Source organism: Girardinichthys multiradiatus, chromosome X, assembly GCF_021462225.1.
Source record: "Girardinichthys multiradiatus isolate DD_20200921_A chromosome X, DD_fGirMul_XY1, whole genome shotgun sequence".
In the NCBI taxonomy this organism is placed as follows: Eukaryota; Metazoa; Chordata; class Actinopteri; order Cyprinodontiformes; family Goodeidae; genus Girardinichthys; species Girardinichthys multiradiatus.
In genome coordinates this window covers 26,687,964-26,715,596 of record NC_061817.1, presented here as the reverse complement: position 1 = coordinate 26,715,596, position 27,633 = coordinate 26,687,964, and the positions used below count along the sequence as shown (strand labels likewise).

Here is a 27,633-nt window from a genome sequence, read left to right as displayed (position 1 = left end):
ATTAGAAAGATACTGAGACTTAACCTGCTTAACAGCATTTTGATTGTTACAGAGACAGTCTCAAAATACGTCCAGGGACACATGAAGCCTGTCCTTCTTCCATCTGCATTCTGTCTGTCTGCAATGCTGTCTAATGGCCCGGGTGATGTTATTGAGCCAGGGGTCTGGCTTGATTTTTATAGAAGTCCGCTTTTGAGGTGCGATGGAGTCCAAACTCTCTGTGCAGGTACACTGGAAAGAAGTAATAAATTCTTCAGGACGCAGAAGAAGGTCTGGAGTATAATTCAATGCTTCTGAAGGCAGCAGCAAACTGCCCTGCAGTGGAGGGAGTGATACTGGGCGCATAGGCTTTATCAGGGGAAAAGGGGAAGATTCAAATCTGATGGTGAAATGGTCCGAAATACGTGTGTCCCAAAACTCTATAATAGATACAAGAAGACCATGAGAGATATTAGGTCCAGTGTATGACCAAATCTGTCTGTGGGCCCTGACACTGATTGAATCAAGCTAAAGAAATCCAAAAAGCTTTAAATCTCAATTGCTAGTTGGTTAGAAGGACAGAAAACTTGAACATTAAAGTGGAACCAATTCCAAAATGATTTTTTTTTAAGATAAAACATATAAATTGGGCCTTAAGGTTGCTATCTTTATGTTACTGTGCATTTTTTTACATTTTTATATAAACTTGTTTAATTCTGCAATATTTGTCCTAAAATCGTCTTAGTGCTGCCCTCTTTGGGTTGAACAGTGGCTAATGCAGTTGAATTTTTCCATTGGTTGAAACAGTACAGTTTGGTACATATCTACATCACAGCCCCATGTTCAAGTATAAAACCATCTCACTCAGACACACACCCCTGTAGTGAGTCAGGAGGTGAAATTGTCAGCATTGATCATAGAGTTTTATGCTTTATACCTTCGATCATATGCTTTACTTGAGATAATATAAAGCAATGATGCTGCTAACATCACTTTACCACTCAGAAATTAAACCCGTTCAGTTCTTAGCACCGGCTTCGGGCATCACTGAGTCAGCCTTGAGCCAGCGTTTCAATCTAAGAAAGGTACAGGCCCGGTGGGCTCCATAAAGCCTTCCTGTGTTTCAACAACTAAACAACTTCCTAACAATGACCAACCGTTTTGATGCCTTCCAGTCAGGCTTCCATGCTCACCACAGTACAGATACTGCTCTTGTCAAGGTGTTCAATGACATCCGTATAAATGCAGACGGTGGAAGAACCACAGTGCTGTGGACCTTAGTGCAGCATTTGACACTGTTGATCACTCCATTTTATTAGAGCGCCTGAAAAACTGGGTTGGCCTTTCTGGTACAGCACTCAATTGATTTAAATCCTACTTGAAGGACAGGGACTTGTTTGTGTCAGTAGCTAACTTTACATCAGAGACCACAGAAATCACATGTTGCATTCCTGAAGGGTCCATCTTAGGGCCCCTTCTATTCAATATCTACATGCTCCCCCTAATTCAGATTTTAATAAACAACAACGTAAGTTATCATAACTATACAGACGACACACAGCTATACGTTACGATGTCACCAGGTGACCATGAACCCATTCAAGCGCTCGGTAAATGCTTAGAAAAAAATCAATCCATGGATGTGCCAACATTTTCTTCAGCTGAATCAAAACAAAACTGAAGTAATAATCTTTGGACCAAAGGAAGAGCGTTTAAAAGTTAGCACACAGCTTCAGTTAATACAGCTAGAAACCACCAGTCAGGCTCGAAACCTGGGTGTAGTGATGGACTCAGACCTGAACCTTCAGAGACACATAAAGGTAGTAACTAGGTCGGACCTTCTATCACCTAAAGAACATCTCCAGGATTAAAGAACTAATGTCTCAGCAGGACCTTGAAAAACTAATTCATGCATTCATCTTTAGTAGAATTGATTACTGCAACGGTGTCTTCACAGGTCTGCCTAAAAAGTCAATCAGACAGCTGCAGTTGATCCAGAACGCTGCTGCCCTCACTAGAACTAGAGGAGCACATCACCCCGGTTTTAAAGTCCCTACGCTGGCTCCCTGTAGCTCAGAGAATAGACTTTGAAATACTTCTGTTAGTCTATAAATCACTGAATGGCTTAGCACCAAAATACATTACAGACTTGTTGTCAATGTATCAACCAGCCAGACCTCTCAGGTCTTCTCGCTCAAATCTACTCTGCATACCCAGAACCAGAACCACACATGGAGAAGCAGCCTTTAGTTCTTATGCTCCACTAATCTGGAATAAACTCCCAGAAAACTGTAAAAGCGCTAAAGCCCTAAGTTGCTTTAAATCAAGATTAAAAACTTAGTTGTTTAGAGTGGCCTTTGACTTTGCTATCTAAACATTATTAGTTAAGTTTTCAGTCCAATTTCCCTTTCATTTTCTTATCCATCATTCGATTCTCTTTATTTTTTTTCTTGAGTGCCTTGTTGCTGAAAAGCGCTATATAAATAAACCTGACTTGACTCACTCTCCATGTTTAAATATGTCAAATTAAGCTAGGTGCCACTTTCCCATTTCCTTTTAACCACACCCCCACTTAACCTCCTTCACTCATCCTCACACTTTGCCGTGCCCCTCAGTGTCCCTTGGCGCTGCCCACTTTGGTGGCATTTTTCAGAATTTGTCTGACAGGGTTATGCTTTTACATCGGATTTAGTTCCACTTTAAAGTCATCACATAACAGCAGACTGTCATACTTTGGCAACAGTCCAGCTAGTAGTTCTGCAAACTCTTTAATAAAGTTGTCAGAATATTTTGGTGGACGATACAGTTCAAAGTGGCTGTAGTTTTTGGAAGGCAGTGAGCGGCAACAAAAGTTATAGCTGAACACAGCAGCGAGAACGCCTCCCAACGAGATCTAGCAGTGTACTTAGGTAAGAGTAGCCGGGTGGGAGGAGCTCAGAGACAGCACTGTTGTCCCCTGGTTTCAGCCAGGTCTAATTCAAGAAGACAAAATCCGAATGATGGGTGGAAATAAGATCACTCAACAAAAAGATTTTATTCGTGAGTGATTCTGAGCCAACAAGTACAAGCTGTTGGAATAATTGAATAAAGATTTGTCTTATATTGTTCTTATTCTTTAACTTGACTATTTGATTATATAACTTTTCATGATATATGTGTGAGAAAGGATGTGATGAGTTTGTCTGCAGGCAAAGATCGTAAATGGAGCTGAGCTAGCAGAGAAGGAAGCAGTCCAGTTGAGGAGGTCATAAAGAGAGGCTGATTGCACTGAACAAAAGGCAACTGACCCTGGAAGATGGAGAGGATTGTGGAAATGTGTTGTTAAAGGATAAAGTTGTTTATGACCTGTTTACGATGCAGCTGTTGTTTTCCCATCCTTTAGAGATTAATGTTTTTGTAAACTAGGGACCCCCAAAAGACAATAAAAAGAGGGAGCGGTTAGATGGGTTTCAGAGCGGTTGGGAGACTTGTAACTGGACACATCTCTGACCGTTCTCCTCGTGCGAGTAAAATAACTAATACTTTGTCTCTCTCTCTCTTCTTTTTGTGTTGTTATAAGTATTGTAGGTTATTTAAACCTGACATTAATTTGGTCCTTTCGAGCCGGATTCCAACTACGCCTGATGGTTCCAGCGGGTCGGTAGACTCCAGGAAAAGACCGTGCGCACGGCTGTCTTCAACAGGGAGACACACAGACCCTTTCCAGGACTGGATTTCGGCCCGCCCGCTGGAGTCTGACGGCTGACGGAACTCTGAGAGAGAGGAGAGGACAAAGTGGTGAGTGAATCTGGATTTAAAACAAAAGTGTGATGAATGACTGGGGGTCATTGCGTGAAGTAAACAAACCCTGTGAATCCTAGGCCCTAACAGGTAACAGCAGTGCGCCGGAGTCCTGCTTAAAGTATTAGGGAAAATACTGAAAATTCCGTGGTTATAGGGGACGACAGAGTCCTCTTAAGTATTAAGAAAGTAATACTAAAATTCCGTGTTTCCAGAACGGCGGAGTCCGCGTTTAAGTATTTTAAACAACAAAACATACTAAGAAAAATCCGCGTTTAAGTATTTTAAACAACAAAAATACTAAGAAAAATCCGTGTTTTAGTATTTTAAACAACAAAAAATACTAAGAAAAAGCCGCGTTTAAATGTGTGCATGTGAGAAATGAATGGAGGATTTAAACCACTAGGTTTGCCTCAGACCAAAGCAGTGGGATTGTAAGTGACTAACTTTTGTGGATGCAAAGGTAAGAATTCTCCACTCGAAAGAGTTGAAGTGAGAATTACCACAAAAGGAGATTTTGTCTGTCACTACTGAGCAGAAAAATCCAGCATTTAGAATACCCTAGGTATTTATATGCTGGACCAAATTTAAATAAAAGAAATGGGAAAAGGGGTGAGTAAAATACACTAAAATGAATAATAATGCAAAGATTAGAAATTTATGGAAGCACAGGATCAAAAATTAAAATATTTAGATAAATGGATAACCACATATAATTATGATGGTCGATTAAACTCTAAAAAAAAGAAAGTAGCTAATCTACAGGATGAAATAATTAAAAGTACATTAAAAGTAAACGTGATTTAAGAAAAATGGACAAAGAAGGTTATGAGGATGTAGATTATTGCTTAAAAGTAACTAAAAAGAGAGAGATGTGATGCAGGAGAAAAGAATGGACGTTTTTGTGGAAAGCAGAAAAGGTCAGAGGGCTAAGAAGTAATTTTTGATGGATTTGCAAAGTGGAATAGCAGGACAGAAGAAAGGGAATAAAAGAGTAGGTGGAAAGTTTTGTTTTGTACCAAAGATCTGATGTGGTTTGACAGGATTGGATGGGCTAAAATGAGTCCTTTTGGTGAATAAATCCATCCCCACCATGGCTGTATGTTTTCTTTGTGTTTATTTTTTATTATTATTGTTTTGAGACGCTGAAGGCTGTTGATACAGTGTGTCACTGAGGTTTATGGCATGACATGGTTTTTTTTCTGTGTAACCTTAAAAAATATTTTACTCTTTTTAATAGCCAGAGTGAAAAAAAAAAGAGGAATAACCATTTGAAGAATATAGGAAAATACATAGAGGTCTACAAGAAGATGAAAACAAGCAAGGAGCTTATTGACAGCAGTTAAAAAATGCACTACATGCTGGTTCCAGGGATGCAATTAATACCTGGGTAAGGAGACATTTTATAGGGTTCCCCACAGCAAATCTAGAAGACTATGTAAATCATGCCCTCCATGCAGAAAAAGTTATGAAGGATAAAATAAATAAATAAATAAATAGGCAACACCTATTTTCAGCAAGAAGAAGAAGAAGAAGGGCAGATTTATTATTAAAGCAACAGAGGAAGAGAAAGATTTAGAGGCAGAGGACAAAACCGCAGGTGTCAGAGGAGGAGTGAGCAGAGCAAATTATAGAAAAAACACCTCAGGGTGTTGGTGTTGTGGGAGAGAGGGACATCTGGCCAGAGACTGTCCTGATAAGAGAAAATAATGATTTAGCATGACTAGAACAGAAAACAAGTGAAATTGTTCCTAGTACCTCAGATACTAGGAATAAAACCAGTAATAAAGAATTTAATAACTGCAGGGGTGATAATAAAATGTGAGGATTCACCATGTAACACCCCCATTTTTCCAGTTAAAAAACAAGCTCCATCAACAGGAAAGATAGGCAGTTCTGGTTTGCATTTACCTTTGAGGGACAAAGATATACTTATACCAGACTACCTCAAGGCTACTGTGAAAGTCCAACTATATACTTTCAGGTAATGAGTGCAAGTATTGTCAAGTTTGACCCTCCAGGAGGTAGTCAGAGTTTATTATATGTTGATGATGTGCTATTAGCCTCTCCTGATGAGGAGACCTGTAAAAATGACACCATAGCATTGTTAAAACATTTAGCAGAAAAGGGACACGAAGTCAATAAAAGAAACTTTAGTTGTGTAAAAATGAGGTTAAATACCTAGGCCACAATCTTAGCGCAGGGGGACGCACAATTGTAGAAGAAAGAAAGACTGCAATATTACAAGTTCTAAAACCAGTAACAAAAAAGCAAATGATGTCCTTCCTTGGACTAACTAATTATTGTAGGAACTGGGTGCCAAATTATGCAGAAATAGTAGCTCCATTAAACAAATTAATGTATGAGGAAGAGCTGAAAATGACGTCTAAATTGAAATGGAGTGTAGAAGCTGAAGAAGCATTTACCAACATAAAACAAGTTCTAGTTTCCAGTACTGCTTTGGCATTACCAGACTATAGTAAACCGTTTGTTCAGATGGTAGATTGCAAGGGACATTTTATGACTTCAGTTCTGGTTCAACAACATGGAGATTAAATGAAAATAATAGCCTATTTCTTTTCAAAATTAGACAGTGTTGTGTGTGCGCAACCATATTGTGTGAGAGCTGTAATTGCAGCCTAAAATGACAGTTGCAGTGCTACAATACTGTTGTTTCACCTTTTAACCTTAAGAGTTTCCCATGCAGTTTCAGCATTATCACTGCAGAATTAGAAAAAAAAAATAATAAAATAAATCAGAAGTGATTTGCAGGATCACAAAATAGTTTATGTGAATGATTTCTCCAAAAAAGATGAGAGAGGGAAGACACAAACAGGATATGCGTTGGTGACAAGAGATAGTGTTAAAAGCAGAACAATTACCTTCACATTATTCTGCACAGGCTGCAGAGTTAATTGCGCTAATTGAGGTCTGCAAACTATTTGCAGATAAGACAACAAGAAAGGCTGCAGCTGGACAAATCAAAATATTAGTAATGGAAAAACAACATAATATCGACAATATATAGTGTTAAAAGAAATGCAACAACAAAGCCCACTACAGGAGATAGAAATGTGGAGAAAACATGGAGCTGCATTAAAAGATTAAAACTATATTTGACCAGATAATACACCTGTCCTACCAAAGAACCTATATAAATGGGCAGCAATATTGAGCCATCGTGTTTCACAATGTCTCAACAGGGGGGAATGGTAGGACAGATATATTAATATTATATAACATATAGATTAAATTCTAAATTCTTATTAAAAATTTTTTGTAAAACATGTTTAGCATGTGTAAAACATTATCCACAAGGGAAGTTAAGACCACAAAGGGGACAATTTGCAAAACTAAGATACCCTTTACAAACAATTTATCACGTTAAGTGTTTGAATCGGACCAAAGTGCAGAAAAGAGCTTGGCAGCCGCATGATGAGTTAATCTTGAGGTTTTATTCCAAAACCGTCAAAAGCGTCACAAAAATCACTGCAGGTACATAACCGAGTTCAGAGCCAAAAACCTACATGAGTACTCAGTTCTCCAACGTAGCAAAACTGAACATCAACAAGGGTAGTGACGAGGAACAGTGATGGAGAAACCAGCAGGGAACAAAGAACACAGACCAACTAATATACAGGGAGAAAACAAAGGCAGGTAATCACAGAAACTAAGAACAGGTGTGACAAGCTGGCAGGGAGGCAGAGGGGACAGGTGGAACTAATAAACAATAAAGGAAAACATAAACCTAAACACAGTTAACACAAAAACACAAACCAAGTCCCAGGATGTCATATCATGACACAATTCATATGGATTTTATTGAGCTAAACCACAGTGAAGGGAAAAAGTTATGTTTAGTCATTATAGATGCATTTTCTAAATGGATAGAACTATTTCCAACTAAACATTACAAGCACCTCAGGGTTAACACCCTATGAAACGTTATTTGGAAGACCATACAGATTACCACAGTTAAGAAATCAGTGGAAGTTAGATGAAGAAGCCAACCTAGCTGATTATATGAGGAGTATGTTAGAAAAGCAACAGAAACAAATTTAAACTATGAGAAATGTTCTATTTCCCAGCAGGAAAACCAACTAGTGAAACCAGGAGACTGGGTGTTAATAAGGAGTATAAAAGTATTGGTACTTCACCTAAGTGGGAGGATCCATATTAGGTATTATTAACCACTGCAAGGGCAGTAAAATAGCTGAGAGATCAACCTGGATTCACCTTACACATTGTAAAAAGATAATTTCGGTTGAAAGCTCCGTCAGGGGAAGTGATTTATAGACTGATAATAGGGTGGACCCAGACATTTAGAGTCTGGAGAGATCCGAAAGTCAGTGAAGAAAATTAAGACACTGGAACCATTTAGAGGAGTAAAAATTTCAGCCAAAATGATTTTTAGATGGATGAGCAATGCAATCCGTTGCTGGGTATTTATATTTTTTCTCATATTGATTTTTATTTTTCTGGTATTTCTGGAAACCAGTCAAGATAAATCAGAATGTAACAACACCTGCTATGAGTCATATGAAACAAGTAGCGCTAAATCAAGGTAGGCAAGATAACCTAACTATGTGCACTAAACAAACTTCTTATACTTATGGCATTCAAGTGTGCGTGAAATCTAATACCATAGCTGTGTTGCTGATCCCACTCATTAGCTTGACAATCGAGGAAGGAAAGGGCAGGATTATAGAAGTCATAAATGATACTTAACTAATGATAGAAGACACCTCATGGTCCATGATGGTAGCTGATGAAGGAAACAATTGGACACCAGAGTGGGGCACCACTGCTTATGCTAGTTATTAAAAGAAGTTGTTGAAGTTCCATAAAGCTGATAATGCAATCCAGGTAACAAAGCGAAGAGAGTAAAATTATGTTAGAAACGTTAACCACTAGATGACTAAGTTCCAGGTTATTACTGGAGTATCAGGAACAAATAATAACTGGTTATTGATGGTAGAGCAAGCGGCTAACAGGACTAAAAGAGATTGTGTTGTATATATGGGTCCTAGGTTTTTGTTACAAATAATTCCAGCTGTGATACCACAACTCTGTGTGATGGAAGTAATGAATCAAACTAATCCTAATGAAATGTGTAGCACAAGGATTCTGTTTTTCCTGTAATTAGAGGAGATAAGGATAAATCAGTTTTCCATAAGTGAGTCACCACTGGAAACTATACATGTATAAATATGACAGAGAGAGGTAATAAATTGGGAAATCTCATTGCAGTATGGTGTATTAGCAGTTGTAAAAGTAAATAAGTGTTTTAAACCAGTGTCTAGAGGAGACATTTGATGGTGGTGTGATGACGACAGGTTGTTTGATTGATCACCTTCAAAAGTAACAGGACTCTGTGCTCTAATTACTTTATGGTTACCAGTTTCAGTATATCCTATGTTAGTAGATGAAGTAACAGATGGACTATCTAGTGTTAAATCCACATGATTGGCGTGATAGGAAGTGCAGAGAAGCAGCTTGGCAGACTGAGGGAGACTCTACATACATAGATGCTATAGATGAATATAAATTAACTGATCAAGTAGCCTGCAGGATTTGAATCAAGTATCTGTTGGTGGTGTACGTTGAACAAAAATGTAGACAGGATCAATTATATCCATTGCAATGTACAAAAACTAGGAAATTGGACACAAAGCAGGTTTGAAACTGTCCATGACCAATTGGCTTCAGTTTCCCTGATGGCATTCCAGAATAGAATTGCTTTGGACATGTTGCTAGCTGAAAGAGGAGAAGTTTGTGCCATTTTTGGAGAAAAATGTTGCACATTTATACCTAACAACACGGCGGCTGATGGCAGCCTAACAAAAGCCATAGAAGGTTTGAGATCTCTAAATGGCAAAATGAAGGAGCATTCTGGAGTAGACGCCTCGATGTGGGACTCCTGGCTGGATATGTTTGGGAAGTATAAAATTTTAGTATCATCAGTAATAATTTCCTTTGCAGTGTTTGCTGCAATTTTGACATTGTGTGGATGTTGTTGTATTCCCTGCCTTCGTTCTCTGTTTAACTGTCTTATCACCACAACTATTTCTCCTATGGAAAACAGAGTTACACAACTCTATCCGTTATTTAAACATCAGGATGACGAAGATGATGAGGATGTGACTGACTACTTTTCTGGACTGTATCCAGATCCATTTCTATATGATTCTGTGATTTAAATGTCAGTAAGTACCTCTGAGTATAATTGTCTTTGTACTCATGAAGATAATCTTACAGTTAAAAATCTGAGAGAAGCGGCTGTTTAAGTGATATGAGAATATGAGCAGATATAAGACAAACAGGGGGGAAATGTTGGAATAATTGAATAAAGATTTGTCTTATATTGTTCTTATTCTTTAACTTGACTATTTGATTATATAACTTTCCATAATATACAGTGCCTTGCGAATGTACTCGGCCCCCTTGAACTGATCAACCTCTTGCCACATTTCAGGCTTCAAACATAAAGATATAAAATTCAAATTTTTGTGAAGAATCAACAAGTTGGACACAATCGTGAAGTGGAATGAAATTTATCGGATATGTCAAACGTTTTTAACAAATAAAAAACGGAAAAGTGGGGCGTGCAATATTATTTGGCCCCTTTATTTTCAGTGCAGCAAACTCACTCCAGAAGTTCAGTGAGGATCTCTGAATGATCCAATGTTGTCCCAAATGACTGATGATGATAAATAGAATCCACCTGTGTGTAATCAAGTCTCCGTATAAATGCACCTGCTCTGTGATAGTCTCAGGGTTCTGTTCAAAGCGCATAGAGCATCATGAAGACCAAGGAACACACCAGGCAGGTCTGAGATACTGTTGTGGAGAAGTTTAAAGCTGGATTTGGATACAAAAAGATTTCCCAAGCTTTAAACAAGGAACACTGTGCAAGCAATCATATTAAAACGGAAGGAGTATCAGACCACTGCAAATCTACCAAGACCCGGCCGTCCCTCTAAACTTTCAGCTCGAACAAGGAGAAGACTGATCAGAGATGCAGCCAAGAGGCCTATGATCACTCTGGATGAACTGCAGAGATCTACAGCTGAGGTGGGAGAGTCTGTCCATAGGACAACAATCAGACGTATACTGCACAAATCTGGCCTTTATGGAAGAGTGGCAAGAAGAAAGCCATTTCTCAAAGATATCCATAAAAAGTCTTTAAAGTTTGCCACAAGCCACCTGGGAGACACACCAAACATGTGGAAGAAGGTGCTCTGGTCAGATGAAACCAAAATCGAACTGTTTGGCCACAATGCAAAACGATATGTTTGATGTAAAAGCAACACAGCTCATCACCCTGAACACACCATCCCCACTGTCAAACATGGTGGTGGCAGCATCATAGTTTGGGCCTGCTTTTCGTCAGCAGGGACAGGGAAGATGATCAAAATTGATGGGAAGATGGATGGGGCCAAATACAGGACCATTCTGGAAGAAAACCTGTTGGAGTCTGCAAAGACCTGAGACTGGGATGGAGATTTATCTACCAACAAGACAATGATCCAAAACATAAAGTCAAATCTACAATGCATGGTTCACAAATAAACGTATCCAGGTGTTGGAATGGCCAAGTCAAAGTCCTGAGAGACCTGAATCCAATCAAGAATCTGTGGAAAGAGCTGAAGACTGCTGTTCAAGGAATGCTTACCATCCAACCTAACTGAGCTCCAGCTGTTTTGCAAGGAAGAATGGGCAAGAAATTCAGTCTCTGGATGTGCAAAACTGATAGAGACAAACCCCAAGCGACTTGCAGCTGTAATTGCAGCAAAGAGTGACGCTACAAAGTATTAACACAAGGGGGCCGAATAATATTGCACGCCCCACTTTTCAGTTTTTTATTTGTTAAAAAAGTTTGACACATCCAATAAATTTCATTCCACTTCACATTGTGTCCCACTTGTTGTTGATTCTTCACAAAAAATTTGAATTTTATATCTTTATGTTTGAAGCCTGAAATGTGGCAAAAGGTTGAAAAGATCAAGGGGCCGAATACTTTCGCAAGGCACTGTATGTGTGAGAAAGGATGTGATGAGTTTGTCGGCAGGCAAAGATCGTAAATGGAGCTGAGCTAGCAGAGAAGGAAGCAGTCCAGTTGAGGAGGTCATAAAGAGAGGCTGATTGCACTGAACAAAAGGCAACTGACCCTGGAAGATGGAGAGGATTGTGCAAATGTGTTGTTAAAGGATAAAGTTGTTTATGACCTGTTTACGATGCAGCTGTTGTTTTCCCATCCTTTAGAGATTAATGTTTTTGTAAACTAGGGACCCCCAAAAGACAATAAAAAGAGGGAGCTTTTAGATGGGTTTCAGAGCGGTTGGGAGACTTGTAACTGAACACATCTCTGACCGTTCTCCTCGTGTGAGTAAAATAACTAATACTTTGTCTCTCTCTCTCTTCTTTTTGTGTTGTTATAAGTATTGTATGTTATTTAAACCTGACACAAGCCACTAATAGTGGTGATCCAGGGACCGATAGAGTTCAAAGATACCAAACGCCAAAGGTAATTGATACAGTAGGTTGCCATGATGGTTCACACTACAAGAAGATATGTAAGCTTTGAGTTGGACAAACACTAATCCTCTCTTTCCACATCTTCTGCGCCGCTTGTAGCGTGGGAACATACTGACAGTTTGCCACAGATATTCTGGTACAGACATTAGGAAGCGTGGCCCTTAATGGTTCTCAGACTGCAGGTTTACTGGTGGTTCCTAGAGTTTCTAAAAGTAGAATAGGAGGAAGAGCCTTTAGTTATCAGGCTCCTCACCAATGGAACCAACTCTCAGTTTTAGACTGAGAGATTGACACCTGTTGACTTTTAAGACTAGGCTTAAACTTTTCCTTTTTGATAAAGCTTATAATTAGAGTGGCTTAGGTTATCCTGAGCTATTTCTGTAGTTATGTTGCTATAGGCTTAGGCTACTGGAGGATATTATAAACACTTTCCCTCACTATACAATATTCGCATACTACTTTTCCATTTTTATGTTATTTGCTGTTATTTCAGCTTTTAACTTTATGTTCTCTTTCAGTTTCCTCTTCTTAGAACCTACATCTGGCCTGGCTCTGTGTTAGCTGTGACACCATCCTGGAGGGGGCATCGGCTGAGCATCTGCTGCCAACAACTTAATGTTCTCCTTCTACAAAAGATACACTTTGTCTTTCAGTGTTTAACCCTCTCTCTCTCCTAGACATAGCTACTGACTTAGCTTTTACTGTGACTTATGTATGCACTGTTGTAAATATGAATCTGAGAATATTATTTAATATTAATATTTTAATATTAATATTTTACCAAATATTCCGGTCTGTTAAGGATTGTCTTGTGAATACCAGCCCCATTAAGGCGATGGTATTAGGACAGAAGAGAAAGGTGGGAGACGAGCTCTGGCATTATTGAACAGCATAAACTCTGCACACATATGGAATGAATTCACACAATTTCTTAAAATACAAGAATTTATTAACAAAAATAAGTCAACTCAAAGTCCAACATATTTCAATCAACAAACTCTTTACTATGCTAAAACAATCCAACTAAACTACCAAGCAGAATTAAAGAATAATGACAACTAATGGACTATGTACAATATAAACAAGTTGATTAAAGATGATTAGAAATCATGACCAAAAAGAGTGATGCAACATTACCATGCAATGTTTATGTTTGAGAACCAAGGATTATCTTGAAGAATCTGGAAGTGAAGTTAAGTTAGTTTTGGAACTAACTTAGAAAATAATCAGCAACCTTTAGACAACCCTTCACAATGCAAGATCAGATAAAATATTATTTTAATAAAATAATGTTTTAAATAATGATCTGATGAATAAAACCCACCTCCTGGATGACTAATTCTCAACGGTGTCTAATTAGCTGCCTTCATTTATTAAAATAATATTTGAAGAAATATTATTGAGTATTTTGGAAAAGAGCCAAATCTTTCTGGAGAAATTGGGCTTAATGGTGTTTACTTAGTTATCAACTTTAGTAAATGATGTTCGGGGACTATAATTCACTAGCTTGAAAACTAACAACCTTTCTGTTGACTAGCCTTAATGCTAGCACACGTGTATTTACCGGCTGGCCGTTGGGCTAACAAAGAAGCTAGCTAAAGTGCTAAGCTAGAGATAGCTTAGCGCCAGAATCAACACATACCTTTAAAATACCAGGGTTAAAATGCATAAGCGCTGACGGCGCGTTATGAGCAATGTTCTGGTTAAAACCACCCTTTAAATAAAGTTTATCTTAGCTTTAACACAACCGGCCTCGGTGCTACAGGTAGCATGCTAGCACCAAGATAGCCGAGTTCCACAAAACAAACTTCATAACATGAAAACGTTTAGATCATTTCATCCTAAACCAATCTGTTAATCTGCCCAAACCCCAACCTCTGAAGCTGTTGAGGGAATGTCGTCCCAAGGCGAAGTTTGAAGAAGATATCCGTCGTGAACAAAGAGTTAGCTTCCCGCTAACTTCCTCAGTTTCTCCCGATCAGAAGGTGACCAGCTGTTCGTTACCGTAAACACGGTTGCGGCCGTCATCTTTCCTCCAGACTCGGCTTGTCGAAACAGCTTCTCTCGGAACACCGTTTGCTTCTGTGGGGCCTCGAAGAGAAAATGTAAGCAACTCTTACACCTTAATTTCTCCGTTCATGAATGAAAATACCGGATACACAGACAGTATTTCATTCTACTTAACTTTTGCAAATGATCGGTCCTTGGGTCCAGTTGAATTTATGTCCTTTTGCCAGCAAAAGACATTCAGCGCGCTGTGTTCCCTCCTGACCCGATGGTCATCGGTTTGGAAGAGGAAGACTTGTGGAAAGGTGGGGCTTTTATTTGGGTATTGGCGCCACAGGAAGTCCGCAGTTACCCAATTTCCTGGCTGTGCTGGAAGAAGGTTAATGCACTTTATTTTGAAAGGTTCCAGGAAAGTATGTACCGGAGTTTTAGTGTTGAACACCCATGGCTGTGTGGTCCCAACAGCGCTGTCTTTCACACTCAACTTGAAAACTGACTCATTTTATCTCCTTAGCTGTCTTCCATTCCTAGATGAAGCCACTGAAGGTGCTACTATCATCAATGTTTTTCCTTTCTTTACGATAGAAGGCATCAAATCTTCTGTGTTTTTTTGTGTGCATGCTCTGTCCTCTCAAACTCCATGTCAGTTGTGGCAGATGGCCGCTTACACTGAGCCTGGTTCTGCTGCATGTTTAATGCAAGCAACTGCCCACTGTCGCTACATGCTCATCCAGAAAGGGGTTAATGCTGCAAGTCACTGTCTCGATGCAATCAGCTGGGCTTCCTTTCCTTAGAAATCTTTGTCACCAATTCAAATAATAAAACAAATTTGACTGCACTGTTTAATAATTATTATTAATTGGAATGTATGTACTTGACTTAAAATCTATATGATTTGATTAAATTGACTTTGTAAAGTGCCTTGAGATGACATGTTATGAATTGGCGCTATATATAATAAACTGAACTGAATTGAACTGAATTGAATTATTTATTTGCTGGGATGACACAAACTTAAAAAGGATAGCAGCCTATAAAAGAATTCTGCATTTCAAGTTGAAGACAAGTGTGACATGGAAAATCTCTCATTAAAAATCTAGTGAAATATTTCCAATGGTGTTCAATTTGTAAGTACTGTATATTTCTAAAACCAGGCGAAGAGAATAATAAATTAAACCTATGATGCCAGGAATTCTCACATATATTTTCCCTACCTTTAACAAAATGATTCCCAGACAGTTTTTCTTTGAAGGTGTTTTTGTGGTGCTATGTGGTGAGGAAACTTTAGAGAGGTTTTTTTTAAATGTGAACACAAAAAGCTGCACACTCCTGAATGTCAAGCATATGTGTTCAGCTGGGAAATTGGAATTGATATAACTCAAATTAGCTTAATATAACTGCCACAAATGGGCATAGCTGTGTGTCAAAATTAATATCAGATGTCTGAAGCATTTGCAGCCTGACACCGTACACCGGTGACATTCCGATGCCTCTGACGTCTTGAGACTCAGCACTGGCTGTGATAATACAATTAAATTGGAGACAAGAGCATATCATAAAGTGTGTGAACTAAAGTCAGAGCCTAAATAAATCCTGGTTTTTAATGGGCAAAACACTTTGCAAACCATGCACTGCACTCATGCTATGTCGTACTAAATAACTGTGAACATAAGACCTTGTAAATATTTATGAGCCAATTTTAGACCCAACATTTACAATTTTGGAATTTTTACAAAAGTATGTATAGGAACTGTAGTGGTACTTTATTTCTTAAGCATTAAAATCAGTTGAAACTTCAATTTTTATTAGTAAACACTAACTAAACAGTTCTGCATCAAAATCAAAATCTTTAAAATTGTTTATGGTGTACACATGTATTAATTAAATACAGCAATAATTATTGTAAATCAAACGAAAGAACGGTAAACTGAATTTATTTATTTATGTTGTTACATGATAGCTTGACACCATTGCATTTAATGACCATGTCCTTATATACAGAATATGGACATGAATGGCAAGTGAAGACGTGATGAGCATTTTGCTCTTTACCAAACTAAGCCACCCCCTACTGCTGAGTAGACATACTTGAGCAAATATAAGCAGCCGCTCTAGATGCCTGAGCCATCAGGCAGGCATCTGACTCAGGTGAGAGAAGTCAATTATGTATAATATAGATGTATGTTTTTTTTTTCAGGTTTGTAAATTTGTAGTTAAATATATTGGTAAACAATATAGCAATATTTAAATGGTAAAACTAAATTTAAAAATATATGAATAAAATATTAACATACTGTGTGTTAAGCTGTATAAAACCTTTTAATATGGGTTATTTTCTTTTTTATAGCATTTTGGGCTTTCCACAAGACATCTGTAGTTTTCAGTCAGGATCCTGTGGTAAGGTAAGCAAATTGCTTTCATGTTTAAAAAATCTTTTTAAAATTACACACAAACACACATTAAAATAAGACTTTTTTAAATAATGAAAGATCATCTGTAAACTATGCAGGCTCCACCAAAGTGCCACCATGAGCACGGACGCAGAAATGGAGCAGTATGGCCCGGCCGCCATTTACCTCCGGAAGTCAGAAAAGGAGAGGATTGAGGCTCAAACTACTCCTTTTGATGCCAAAACCGCATATTTTGTGGTGGATCCAGAGGATCTGTACGTCAAGTGCAAAGTCACCAAGAGGGAGGGTGGCAAAGTCACAGTTGAGACAGATGCAGGAAAGGTAAGTAGTTTTTCTTTATTGTGCATTCTTTTTGTGTACTTTTTCTTACTATCTTCTTATAAGATGCAAACATAAAACATACAAAAAACGACTTTTTGTTTTAGACTGTCACCGTCAAAGAGGATGAAATCTTTCCCAGGAACCCTCCAAAGTTTGACAAGCTTGAGGACTTGGCCATGATGACCCACCTCAACGAGCCCTGTGTGCTGTATAACCTGAAGGATCGCTTTGCATCCTGGATGATCTACGTGGGTTTGCACTTTAGTTCAAGGAAAATGATAACATGTATCATTTAAATGTCTCTTGGTGAATTAATGTTTATGTCTTCTACTATAACAGACCTACTCCGGGTTGTTCTGTGTGGTCGTGAATCCCTACAAGTGGCTTCCTGTGTATGATCCTGTTGTTGTAGGAGGATACAGAGGCAAGAAAAGGATTGAGGCTCCACCCCACATCTTCTCCATTTCTGACAATGGCTATCAGGCCATGCTCACAGGTAGGACAAACTTACTAGTGGTTACCAAAGCCAAAATAAAATGTGACCACATGAAGAGTAACATCAAAAAAAACATTTTTAAAGATTCTTTATTTGTATTTTAGATCGTGAGAACCAGTCTATCCTGATTACGTAAGTATAGCAAACACTAAATTGGACTTTCTTTTATAAACTCCACAATAATTAAGTTGAGAATTGAAAATGTATCTCTTCTACCTCAGCGGAGAATCCGGTGCTGGGAAGACTGTCAACACCAAGCGTGTCATCCAGTACTTTGCAACAATTGCAGCTCTGGGTGGCAAAAAGGAGACACAAGCTGCTGGCAAAATACAGGTGATTATGCGTTTTAAGAAGAACTGCCAACTCAATACTTTCTTTAAATGTATGAAATGTTCATGTAAATAACTGTAAAACTCAGGGCTCCCTTGAAGACCAAATTGTTGCTGCCAACCCTCTGCTAGAAGCTTATGGAAATGCCAAGACAGTGAGGAATGACAACTCTTCCCGTTTTGTAAGTTAAGACAATGTTAAAACGGTGTTTGATATTTAATAGTTGATTTTCTGCACAAAGTAACACATACTTGTATTTCTGCTTAGGGTAAATTCATCAGGATCCACTTTGGTACTAGTGGAAAGCTGGCCTCAGCTGATATTGAAACATGTACGTCAAAAATGAAGTGTTATCAACACTTAAAGTATTTTTTTCTATTTTATAGTTTAAAACTTAATATGGTTATCAAAGTTTCAGCTTGTATTCATGTAATTCTTAGATCTGCTTGAGAAGTCCCGTGTTACCTTCCAGCTGTCTGCTGAGAGGAGCTACCATATCTTCTATCAGCTTATGACAGGCCACAAGCCTGAGCTCATTGGTAAATGACCAAATACTTCAAATCTGAAGTTTAACAAAACTTAACCTTATAAAATAAAAAACCTACAGTGTTTTGTTTCCATTGTTTCAGATGCTCTGCTGATCACCACCAACCCCTATGACTTCCCAATGATCAGCCAGGGTGAAATCACTGTCAAGAGTATCAATGATGTGGAAGAGTTCATCGCTACAGATGTAAAATAATATTTTGGTGTCTTAAAAATGACTTACTTAAAACACATGTGTAGTGTACTTATACCTTTCTTTTCTACACAGACTGCTATTGATATCTTGGGCTTCACTGCTGATGAAAAGTTTAACATCTACAAGCTCACTGGTGCTGTGATGCATCATGGCGCCATGAAGTTCAAGCAGAAGCAGCGTGAGGAGCAGGCTGAACCTGATGGCACTGAGGGTAAGTTATAAGATATCACCAATATCTTTAGATACATTGAACAATCAGTTTAACATCGATTCATTTTTACCATGTGTTATGTTTCTTTCCAAAAGTGGCTGATAAAATCTCCTACCTCCTGGGTCTGAACTCAGCTGATATGCTGAAGGCTCTGTGCTACCCAAGAGTCAAAGTCGGAAATGAGATGGTCACCAAAGGTCAAACTGTCCCTCAGGTAAATTAAACCCATCTGTGATGCAATAATTTATTTTTATCCAAGTATAACAAACCTTATCTTAACTGTTGTTATATGGCAACTGTTAAGATAAGTTTACTTAAAAGAATTTCTTCATATAGGTCAACAATTCAGTCAGCGCTCTGTGCAAGTCTATCTATGAGAAAATGTTCTTGTGGATGGTCATCCGTATCAATGAGATGCTGGACACAAAGCAGTCAAGAGCCTTCTTCATTGGAGTCCTGGACATTGCTGGATTCGAGATCTTTGATGTGAGTAAATAAAAAATTATTTTAAAAAGTCTTGTAAAAATGTCCTAACTTTCAATTAAGTTAAATGAATCTCTATAATTACAGTACAACAGCTTGGAGCAGCTCTGCATCAACTTCACTAATGAGAAACTGCAACAGTTCTTCAACCACCACATGTTTGTCCTGGAGCAAGAGGAATACAAGAAAGAAGGCATTGAGTGGGAGTTGATTGACTTTGGTATGGACTTGGCAGCCTGCATCGAGCTCATTGAGAAGGTGAGTAGCTGTATTGGTCAGGTTAAAGTAATCATCTCCAATAATATATATGGATTTGAAGCTTGATTTAAAATTTGTGTTCTGATTTAAATTCATAATTGTTCACAGCCATTGGGAATCTTCTCCATCCTTGAAGAGGAATGTATGTTCCCCAAAGCCTCTGATACAACTTTCAAGAACAAGCTGGTTGATCAGCATCTTGGCAAGACCAAAGCCTTTGAGAAGCCAAAGCCTGGAAAGGGTAAAGCTGAGGCTCACTTCTCCCTGGTTCACTATGCTGGTACAGTGGACTACAACATCACTGGCTGGCTGGACAAGAACAAGGACCCACTGAACGATTCAGTGGTTCAGCTCTACCAGAAGTCTGCAAACAAACTGCTATGTCTTCTCTATGCAACTCACGGAGCAGCTGAGGGTAAGAACAACTAAAAAAAGTAGATAACTCCAAATTGAGTAGGTCAAATGAGAAACACCCTGAATAGACAGAGAATAATAGAACTTCTAAAAGTATAGATCAGTGCTGAAGAAAACAAATGTATAATAATATATGTATATTATAGCTTTTTTTATTTAAAGTAACCTAAATTGTGCCACAAAAATGATAAGTGATGTGGTGATAAGTTTACACTATTATTACATCTTTTGATCCTGCCTTTGGAGCAAAAATGTCTGATGAAATTGTACTGTTACAGTAAAGAGAACTTAGGACAGGTAATGTTTTAAAACCATTGTTTACAATGTCATAATTTTAGCTGAGGCTGCTGCTGGAAAGAAGGGTGGCAAGAAGAAGGGTGGTTCCTTCCAGACTGTGTCTGCTCTGTTCAGGGTATGTAAACGTTCATAGAGAACTATGAGAAGCTAGTGTGTTAAAATTATCTAAGGACTGATGTAATAATGCTGATCTACAGGAGAACTTGGGCAAGCTGATGTCCAACTTAAGGAGCACTCATCCTCACTTTGTGCGTTGTCTGATTCCCAATGAATCAAAGACCCCAGGTAAGATGCCCATTTTTACTGATTTTAATGATCCAAAGTTTAGGGACACTGAGGAATTATTTTTGACTAAATATATTTTCAACAACCAGGTCTTATGGAGAACTTCTTGGTCATCCACCAGCTGAGGTGTAACGGTGTACTGGAGGGCATCAGAATCTGCAGAAAGGGCTTCCCAAGCAGAATCCTTTATGGTGACTTCAAGCAGAGGTGGCAGCTGTTTTTAATATAAACTGAATATTTGGTCATTTTAGTAAAGATCATGAAAAACTGATATACTTGTATCAACTTTGTAGATACAAAGTATTGAACGCCAGCGTCATCCCTGAGGGACAGTTTATTGACAACAAGAAGGCTGCAGAGAAACTGCTGGGCTCTATTGATGTGGACCATACTCAGTACAAGTTTGGACACACTAAGGTATGTCTCCCATCAGATAAATAAGACATAAATACAGCATAACAAATCAATGAACATCATTTAATTCTGAAATTTAATACATTTGCAATATCTACATAGGTGTTCTTTAAAGCTGGTCTTCTGGGTACTCTTGAGGAGATGAGAGATGAGAAACTGGCTTCACTGGTCACCATGACTCAGGCTCTCTGCAGAGGATATGTCATGAGGAAGGAGTTTGTTAAGATGACGGAGAGGAGGTTGGAGTGGTATTATATTTGCAAATGAATTGCATTACCTTTTTGAAGCCAGCTCCTTCTGTAGTAGAAATAACCTTTTTTTTGTTAAACTGATTTTCCAAACAGAGAGGCTATCTATAGTATTCAGTACAACATCCGTTCATTCATGAATGTCAAGAACTGGCCATGGATGAACCTGTACTTCAAGATCAAGCCTCTGCTGAAGAGTGCTGAGACTGAGAAGGAGCTGCAGAATATGAAGGAGAACTATGAAAAGATGAAATCAGACTTGACTACTGCTTTGGCTAAAAAGAAGGAACTGGAGGAGAAGATGGTCTCCTTGCTCCAGGAAAAGAATGATTTGCAGCTCCAAGTGGCCTCTGTTAGTACAATTCTCTTCTTTTAAAGGGAAAATTTACAGTTTATCAGATGTTGATGCTCTCTTTATATCCTTTCGTATGTACATTTAATTGTAGGAAATGGAAGGTCTCTCAGATGCTGAGGAAAGATGTGAAGGGCTGATTAAGAGCAAGATCCAGCTTGAGGCCAAACTCAAGGAGACAACTGAGAGACTGGAGGATGAAGAGGAAATCAATGCTGAGCTGACTGCAAAGAAGAGGAAGCTGGAGGATGAATGCTCTGAGCTGAAGAAGGACATTGATGACTTAGAGCTCACCTTGGCTAAAGTGGAGAAGGAGAAACATGCCACTGAAAACAAGGTTCATATTACGCACTATTATTTGAGTACAATACACGTAAATACAAAATTTATCAACTCTAAAAAGCTTGAGTTCATTTAAAATTGTGTATTTCATGCAACCTTTAGGTGAAAAACCTGACAGAGGAGATGGCTACTCAGGATGAGGCCATTGCCAAGTTGACCAAGGAGAAGAAAGCCCTCCAAGAGGCCCATCAGCAAACACTGGATGATCTCCAGGCAGAGGAAGACAAAGTCAACACTCTGACCAAGGCCAAGACAAAGCTGGAACAGCAAGTGGACGATGTAAGAAAACTGTTTATTTACCTTTATAGTTTGGCCACAAGCATGATCTGTTTTGGTTTTGATACATAAAACTGAATCTACCTCCTATGTGATAGCTTGAGGGTTCACTGGAGCAAGAGAAGAAGCTCCGTATGGACCTTGAGAGAGCCAAGAGGAAGCTTGAAGGAGATCTGAAGCTTGCCCAGGAATCCATCATGGATCTGGAGAATGACAAGCAGCAGTCTGATGAGAAAATCAAGAAGTAAATGCAGACTTTCTTTATTTCCAAAGAATGGTGTTAGTGTCATGTCACAATGTTCAACTCAACCTTTGTTTTGATAAATTCCAGGAAGGACTTTGAAATCAGCCAACTGCTTAGCAAGATTGAGGATGAACAGTCCCTTGGAGCTCAGCTTCAGAAGAAGATCAAGGAACTCCAGGTGTGAAAAAAATACTTTTATTGCACTTGGCTAAATTGTTTCATTCTTTTATTGAAGGATCTTAATATTACTTCCATTTACTTGTATCCTAGGCTCGCATTGAGGAGCTAGAAGAGGAGATTGAGGCTGAGAGAGCTGCTAGAGCTAAAGTAGAGAAGCAGAGAGCTGACCTCTCCAGGGAGCTTGAGGAGATCAGCGAGAGGCTTGAGGAGGCTGGTGGAGCCACAGCTGCTCAGATTGAGATGAACAAGAAGCGTGAGGCTGAGTTCCAGAAGCTGCGCCGTGATCTTGAAGAAGCCACCCTGCAGCATGAATCCACAGCAGCAGCTCTTCGCAAGAAGCAGGCCGACAGCGTTGCTGAGCTGGGAGAACAGATCGACAACCTGCAGCGTGTTAAGCAGAAGCTGGAGAAGGAGAAGAGTGAGTACAAGATGGAGATTGATGACCTGTCCAGCAACATGGAGGCTGTTGCCAAGGCAAAGGTGAGTGGGTGGTTCCTATTTTGCAGTGCTCAGACATACAAATTGAGGCTCATAAGTAGTTTTAACATTTGTCTCTGTTGGTTTCAGGGCAATCTGGAGAAAATGTGCAGAACTCTCGAGGACCAACTGAGTGAAATCAAAGCTAAAAATGATGAAAATGTTCGCCAGCTGAATGACATTAATGCACTGAAAGCAAGACTCCAGACAGAGAATGGTAAAACACCCAACCTTAATTTAACAAATTTTATCTGTAAAAATGTGTAAGATTAATACATGTGTGCCTTTCATAGGTGAATTTGGTCGACAGCTTGAGGAGAAAGAATCTCTTGTTTCTCAGCTGACAAGGGGCAAGCAGGCTTTCACTCAACAGATTGAGGAGCTCAAGAGACACATTGAGGAGGAAGTGAAGGTATAAAAACGGCCAATGAGGTTTTACATTAACGTTTGTCATTTGCAAAATATTAGTTATTGACTGGAAATGTATCTTTTTTTTAAAAAAGATCGTATTGTATGAGGAGGTCAATAGAAAATCATTTTACTCTCAACTTTGTGTTTCCCAGGCTAAGAATGCCCTGGCCCATGCTGTTCAGTCGGCCCGCCATGACTGTGATCTGCTCAGAGAGCAGTTTGAGGAGGAGCAGGAGGCCAAGGCTGAGCTGCAGAGAGGCATGTCTAAGGCCAACAGTGAGGTGGCTCAGTGGAGGTCCAAATATGAGACTGATGCTATTCAGCGCACTGAGGAGCTGGAGGAGGCCAAGTGAGTTGAAATAAATGTCTTAAAGAAATTACATATAACTTGTATTGTCTGCTTTTAACAATTAAAACACCTTTCTACTACAGGAAAAAGCTTGCCCAGCGCTTGCAGGAGGCTGAGGAGTCCATTGAAGCTGTGAACTCCAAGTGTGCCTCTTTAGAGAAGACCAAGCAGAGGCTCCAGGGTGAGGTGGAGGACCTCATGATTGATGTGGAGAGAGCTAATTCTCTGGCTGCCAACCTTGACAAGAAGCAGAGGAACTTTGACAAGGTACAGTAATTTTACAAGAAAAGCAGATTTATGCAGATAAATGCATATTCTTAATAAATTCTTACTTTTCCAGGTCCTGGCAGAGTGGAAGCAGAAGTATGAGGAGAGCCAGGCTGAGCTGGAAGGAGCCCAAAAGGAGGCTCGTTCTCTGAGCACTGAGCTGTTCAAGATGAAGAACTCCTATGAAGAGGCGCTCGATCAGCTGGAGACCATGAAGAGAGAGAACAAGAACCTGCAGCGTATGTCATTCTTAAATATGCAGAAGAAATTTAACAAAACCAAATTTATACAGATAGATGCCATTTTAGCTTTAGTTGTGACATTTCTTATGAGCCTGAAGGAAAATCATCCATTTTTAAATGTCATTCTTTAAAGTCATATTTGGCAGATTTTCTTTTTCACTTCATTCTATTTATTTTTCACTTCAGAGGAGATCTCAGATCTGACTGAACAGATAGGTGAGACTGGAAAGAGTATCCATGAGCTGGAAAAAGCTAAAAAGACAGTGGAGACTGAGAAGTCTGAAATTCAGGCTGCACTGGAAGAAGCAGAGGTAATACATTTCTCACCAGCTAATAAAACATTTAAATGACATAATACATGTATTTATGTTCAGATCACTTTATTGTCACGTGATCTAATTTTTATATGCATTTAAACCTTTTAAGGGCACTCTGGAACATGAAGAGTCTAAGATTCTCCGCGTCCAGCTGGAGCTCAACCAGGTCAAGAGTGAGATTGACAGGAAGCTGGCAGAAAAAGATGAAGAAATGGAGCAGATTAAGAGAAACAGCCAAAGGATGACTGACTCCATGCAGAGCACTCTTGATGCCGAGGTCAGGAGCAGGAATGATGCTCTGAGAGTCAAGAAGAAGATGGAGGGAGACCTGAACGAGATGGAGATTCAGCTGAGCCATGCCAACAGGCAGGCTGCTGAGGCCCAGAAACAACTGAGGAACGTCCAAGGACAACTCAAGGTGAGTTTAGTGTTATTGTGCATTTCATTAACCTCAGAAGTTAGAACTGGTAAGTCGGAGTTCATGTCATCTCCGAAATATAACGTTCAAGTTTCTTGCTTGTTTTTGATTGTATGGCTGGCAACTGTAACAGACGACAATAACAATGACAATAAACGCGGTATTCACGTGGTATTTCATGCAAACAAACACCATTGAAACATCGCCTCCTATAAACACTGAAATGTAGTACGTGTACGACTGACTTCATAAAAAATACAGAACTGCTAAAAACAGTCACAGTAAGAAAGTTTTCCACTGTTGATGCAAGTAGTAGCCATCTTGATTGTAGAAGTCGGGTATGGTCCTGTTGTTCTAACTGTCTGACTCGTAACTCCAGTTTAGGGGTGCGTTCCATTTGAAATTCCCACTTCCAAGTACAAATGGAACACACCATTAGAGCCCAATTTAAACAGAAGAATGTAAGACAACCAAAATGTCTGACTCAATCATTGTTTTTGTTGTTAGGACGCCCAACTGCATCTTGATGATGCCCTCAGAGGACAAGAGGACATGAAGGAGCAGGTGGCCATGGTGGAGCGCAGGAACGGTCTGATGGTGGCTGAGATTGAGGAGCTTAGAGCCGCTCTGGAGCAGACAGAAAGAGCACGTAAAGTGGCTGAGCAGGAGTTGGTTGATGCCAGTGAGCGTGTCGGACTGCTTCACTCTCAGGTTGGGCTTTAGTCATTAACAAGAAATAAGGGCTTTCATAGCTATGAAACTAACACATCTAAAATGTATCACCCTGATTAATTTACAGAACACCAGCCTTCTGAACACCAAGAAGAAGCTGGAAAGTGATCTGGTCCAGGTTCAGGGTGAAGTGGACGATGCTGTTCAGGAAGCAAGAAACGCTGAGGATAAGGCCAAAAAGGCTATCACTGATGTCAGTTCGCTGTCTAGTTGAACCACTATCTTACCAAACAAGTTTAATTTAGCAAAAACTCAAAGGTTGCAATTTAAAAAACACCCATCATTTCAGGCTGCCATGATGGCTGAGGAGCTGAAGAAGGAGCAGGACACAAGTTCTCACCTGGAGAGGATGAAAAAGAACCTGGAGGTCACAGTCAAAGACCTGCAGCATCGCCTGGATGAGGCTGAGAACCTCGCCATGAAGGGTGGCAAGAAGCAGCTCCAGAAACTGGAGCAGAGGGTATGAATATTTTGTGCTGTGAATGCACATTGTGGTTTTCATATATAACTTGTATTAATATTAAATTATTTACTTATTAAACCCCTTTAAACAGGTTCGTGAATTGGAGTCTGAAGTTGAAGGTGAGCAGAGACGTGGAGCTGATGCTGTTAAAGGAGTCCGCAAATATGAGAGGAGAGTTAAGGAGCTGACCTACCAGGTGACTAGTCTTTTTCTAAAAACATTTGAAATACTTCTAATACAAAAGAATATTCATCTTGTCTATTCATTTGTCTTGTTGTTTAGTATAAGTCTTCACAAATATTTTCTTGATCTATGTAGACTGAGGAGGACAAGAAGAATTTGGCAAGGCTTCAGGACCTTGTGGACAAGCTACAGCTTAAAGTTAAGACCTACAAGAGACAGGCTGAGGAGGCGGTAAGTGAAATAGTTGATTGTCCTTCACCAAACACTGCCCCATTTAAGTAAGGACAGTATAAAGCCTTCATTTTACTTTGAATGTAAACTAAATTACTTGAAATTTCAAAACTCCCAGGAGGAGCAGGCCAACACCCATATGTCTAGGCTGAGGAAGGTCCAGCATGAGATGGAAGAAGCCCAGGAGCGTGCTGACATCGCTGAGTCTCAGGTCAACAAGCTCAGAGTCAAGAGCCGTGATGCTGGAAAGGTAACATTTTCAATATCTTTCATGATGGAAGCAACTCTTATTCCTCACTTTATAGCAAGCTCTTACAGTGCTTCAAACCATTCATTGTTGATTTTTCCTTTTCCTGTTTTTCAGAGTGATTCTGCTGAATAAGAGACCAGACCTTAATGGAGCTTTTCAACAGAGTTCATAAAATATGAATCAAAAGTTGAATTATTTTTCCACTGTAAAATCTAAATAAAAACTAAGCATTATCATGTTTTGTATTAGAGTGTATTTGCTTTATAAAAAACAAAGCATAGTTGTATAGCATCAGATTCATACTGAACATTTTACTAATCAGTAATATTATATTCAAAAAGTATGTTTCCTAATTTTATTTCGAAATGTGTTAGACAATACGTGCAATATAATAGTATAGTATTTGTGCAATACTATGCAATCGTAGTTGAACATATTAAACACATTTGGGCATTTGCTTCTTCCATAATTACTAGAAATCCAAATTCTTAAGTACAAACAAAAGAAAAATTTTTTTATTACCAACCCAAATTATGATAAATGACTGAATTTATATAGCACTTTTCCAGTAATACTGACCAATCAAAGAGGTTTACACAATGATAAAAGGTAAATGGTGTTCACTTATATAGCCATATACATCTAGTCCGAAGAGCCCTAAGCGCTTTAGTCATCCACCCATTCA

The 27,633-nt window shown here is 39.1% G+C and overlaps 1 protein-coding gene across 1 annotated transcript; it reads left to right on the top strand.

The window, feature by feature from the left end:
* Positions 1 to 16,391: 16,391 nt before the first annotated feature.
* On the top strand, positions 16,392 to 27,181 carry LOC124862869 (myosin heavy chain, fast skeletal muscle-like). Its single transcript, XM_047357050.1, has 41 exons — positions 16,392 to 16,452; positions 16,652 to 16,706; positions 16,814 to 17,036; positions 17,141 to 17,284; positions 17,376 to 17,532; positions 17,637 to 17,664; positions 17,754 to 17,865; positions 17,951 to 18,043; positions 18,130 to 18,193; positions 18,303 to 18,401; positions 18,492 to 18,595; positions 18,677 to 18,815; positions 18,911 to 19,029; positions 19,152 to 19,301; positions 19,386 to 19,556; positions 19,665 to 19,971; positions 20,309 to 20,382; positions 20,465 to 20,552; positions 20,642 to 20,759; positions 20,846 to 20,969; positions 21,069 to 21,205; positions 21,311 to 21,566; positions 21,661 to 21,903; positions 22,011 to 22,187; positions 22,283 to 22,428; positions 22,516 to 22,606; positions 22,699 to 23,088; positions 23,176 to 23,302; positions 23,379 to 23,497; positions 23,649 to 23,845; positions 23,929 to 24,112; positions 24,186 to 24,351; positions 24,541 to 24,665; positions 24,781 to 25,089; positions 25,597 to 25,800; positions 25,889 to 26,014; positions 26,111 to 26,281; positions 26,376 to 26,480; positions 26,603 to 26,698; positions 26,817 to 26,948; positions 27,063 to 27,181. Exons 3-41 carry the CDS (start codon positions 16,833 to 16,835, stop codon positions 27,078 to 27,080), a joined length of 5,814 nt encoding a protein of 1,937 aa, XP_047213006.1. The 5' UTR covers positions 16,392 to 16,452; positions 16,652 to 16,706; positions 16,814 to 16,832; the 3' UTR covers positions 27,081 to 27,181.
* Positions 27,182 to 27,633: the final 452 nt, after the last annotated feature.

Coding starts and splice junctions, on each gene's coding strand:
- LOC124862869 (XM_047357050.1), top strand. CDS start 16,833: ATGAGCACGGACGCAGAAATGGAGCAGTATGGCCCGGCCGCCATTTAC. Junction 18,194..18,302: donor CTCAGCTGATATTGAAACAT/GTACGTCAAAAA, acceptor TGTAATTCTTAG/ATCTGCTTGAGAAGTCCCGT. Junction 21,206..21,310: donor GTTAAGATGACGGAGAGGAG/GTTGGAGTGGTA, acceptor TTTTCCAAACAG/AGAGGCTATCTATAGTATTC.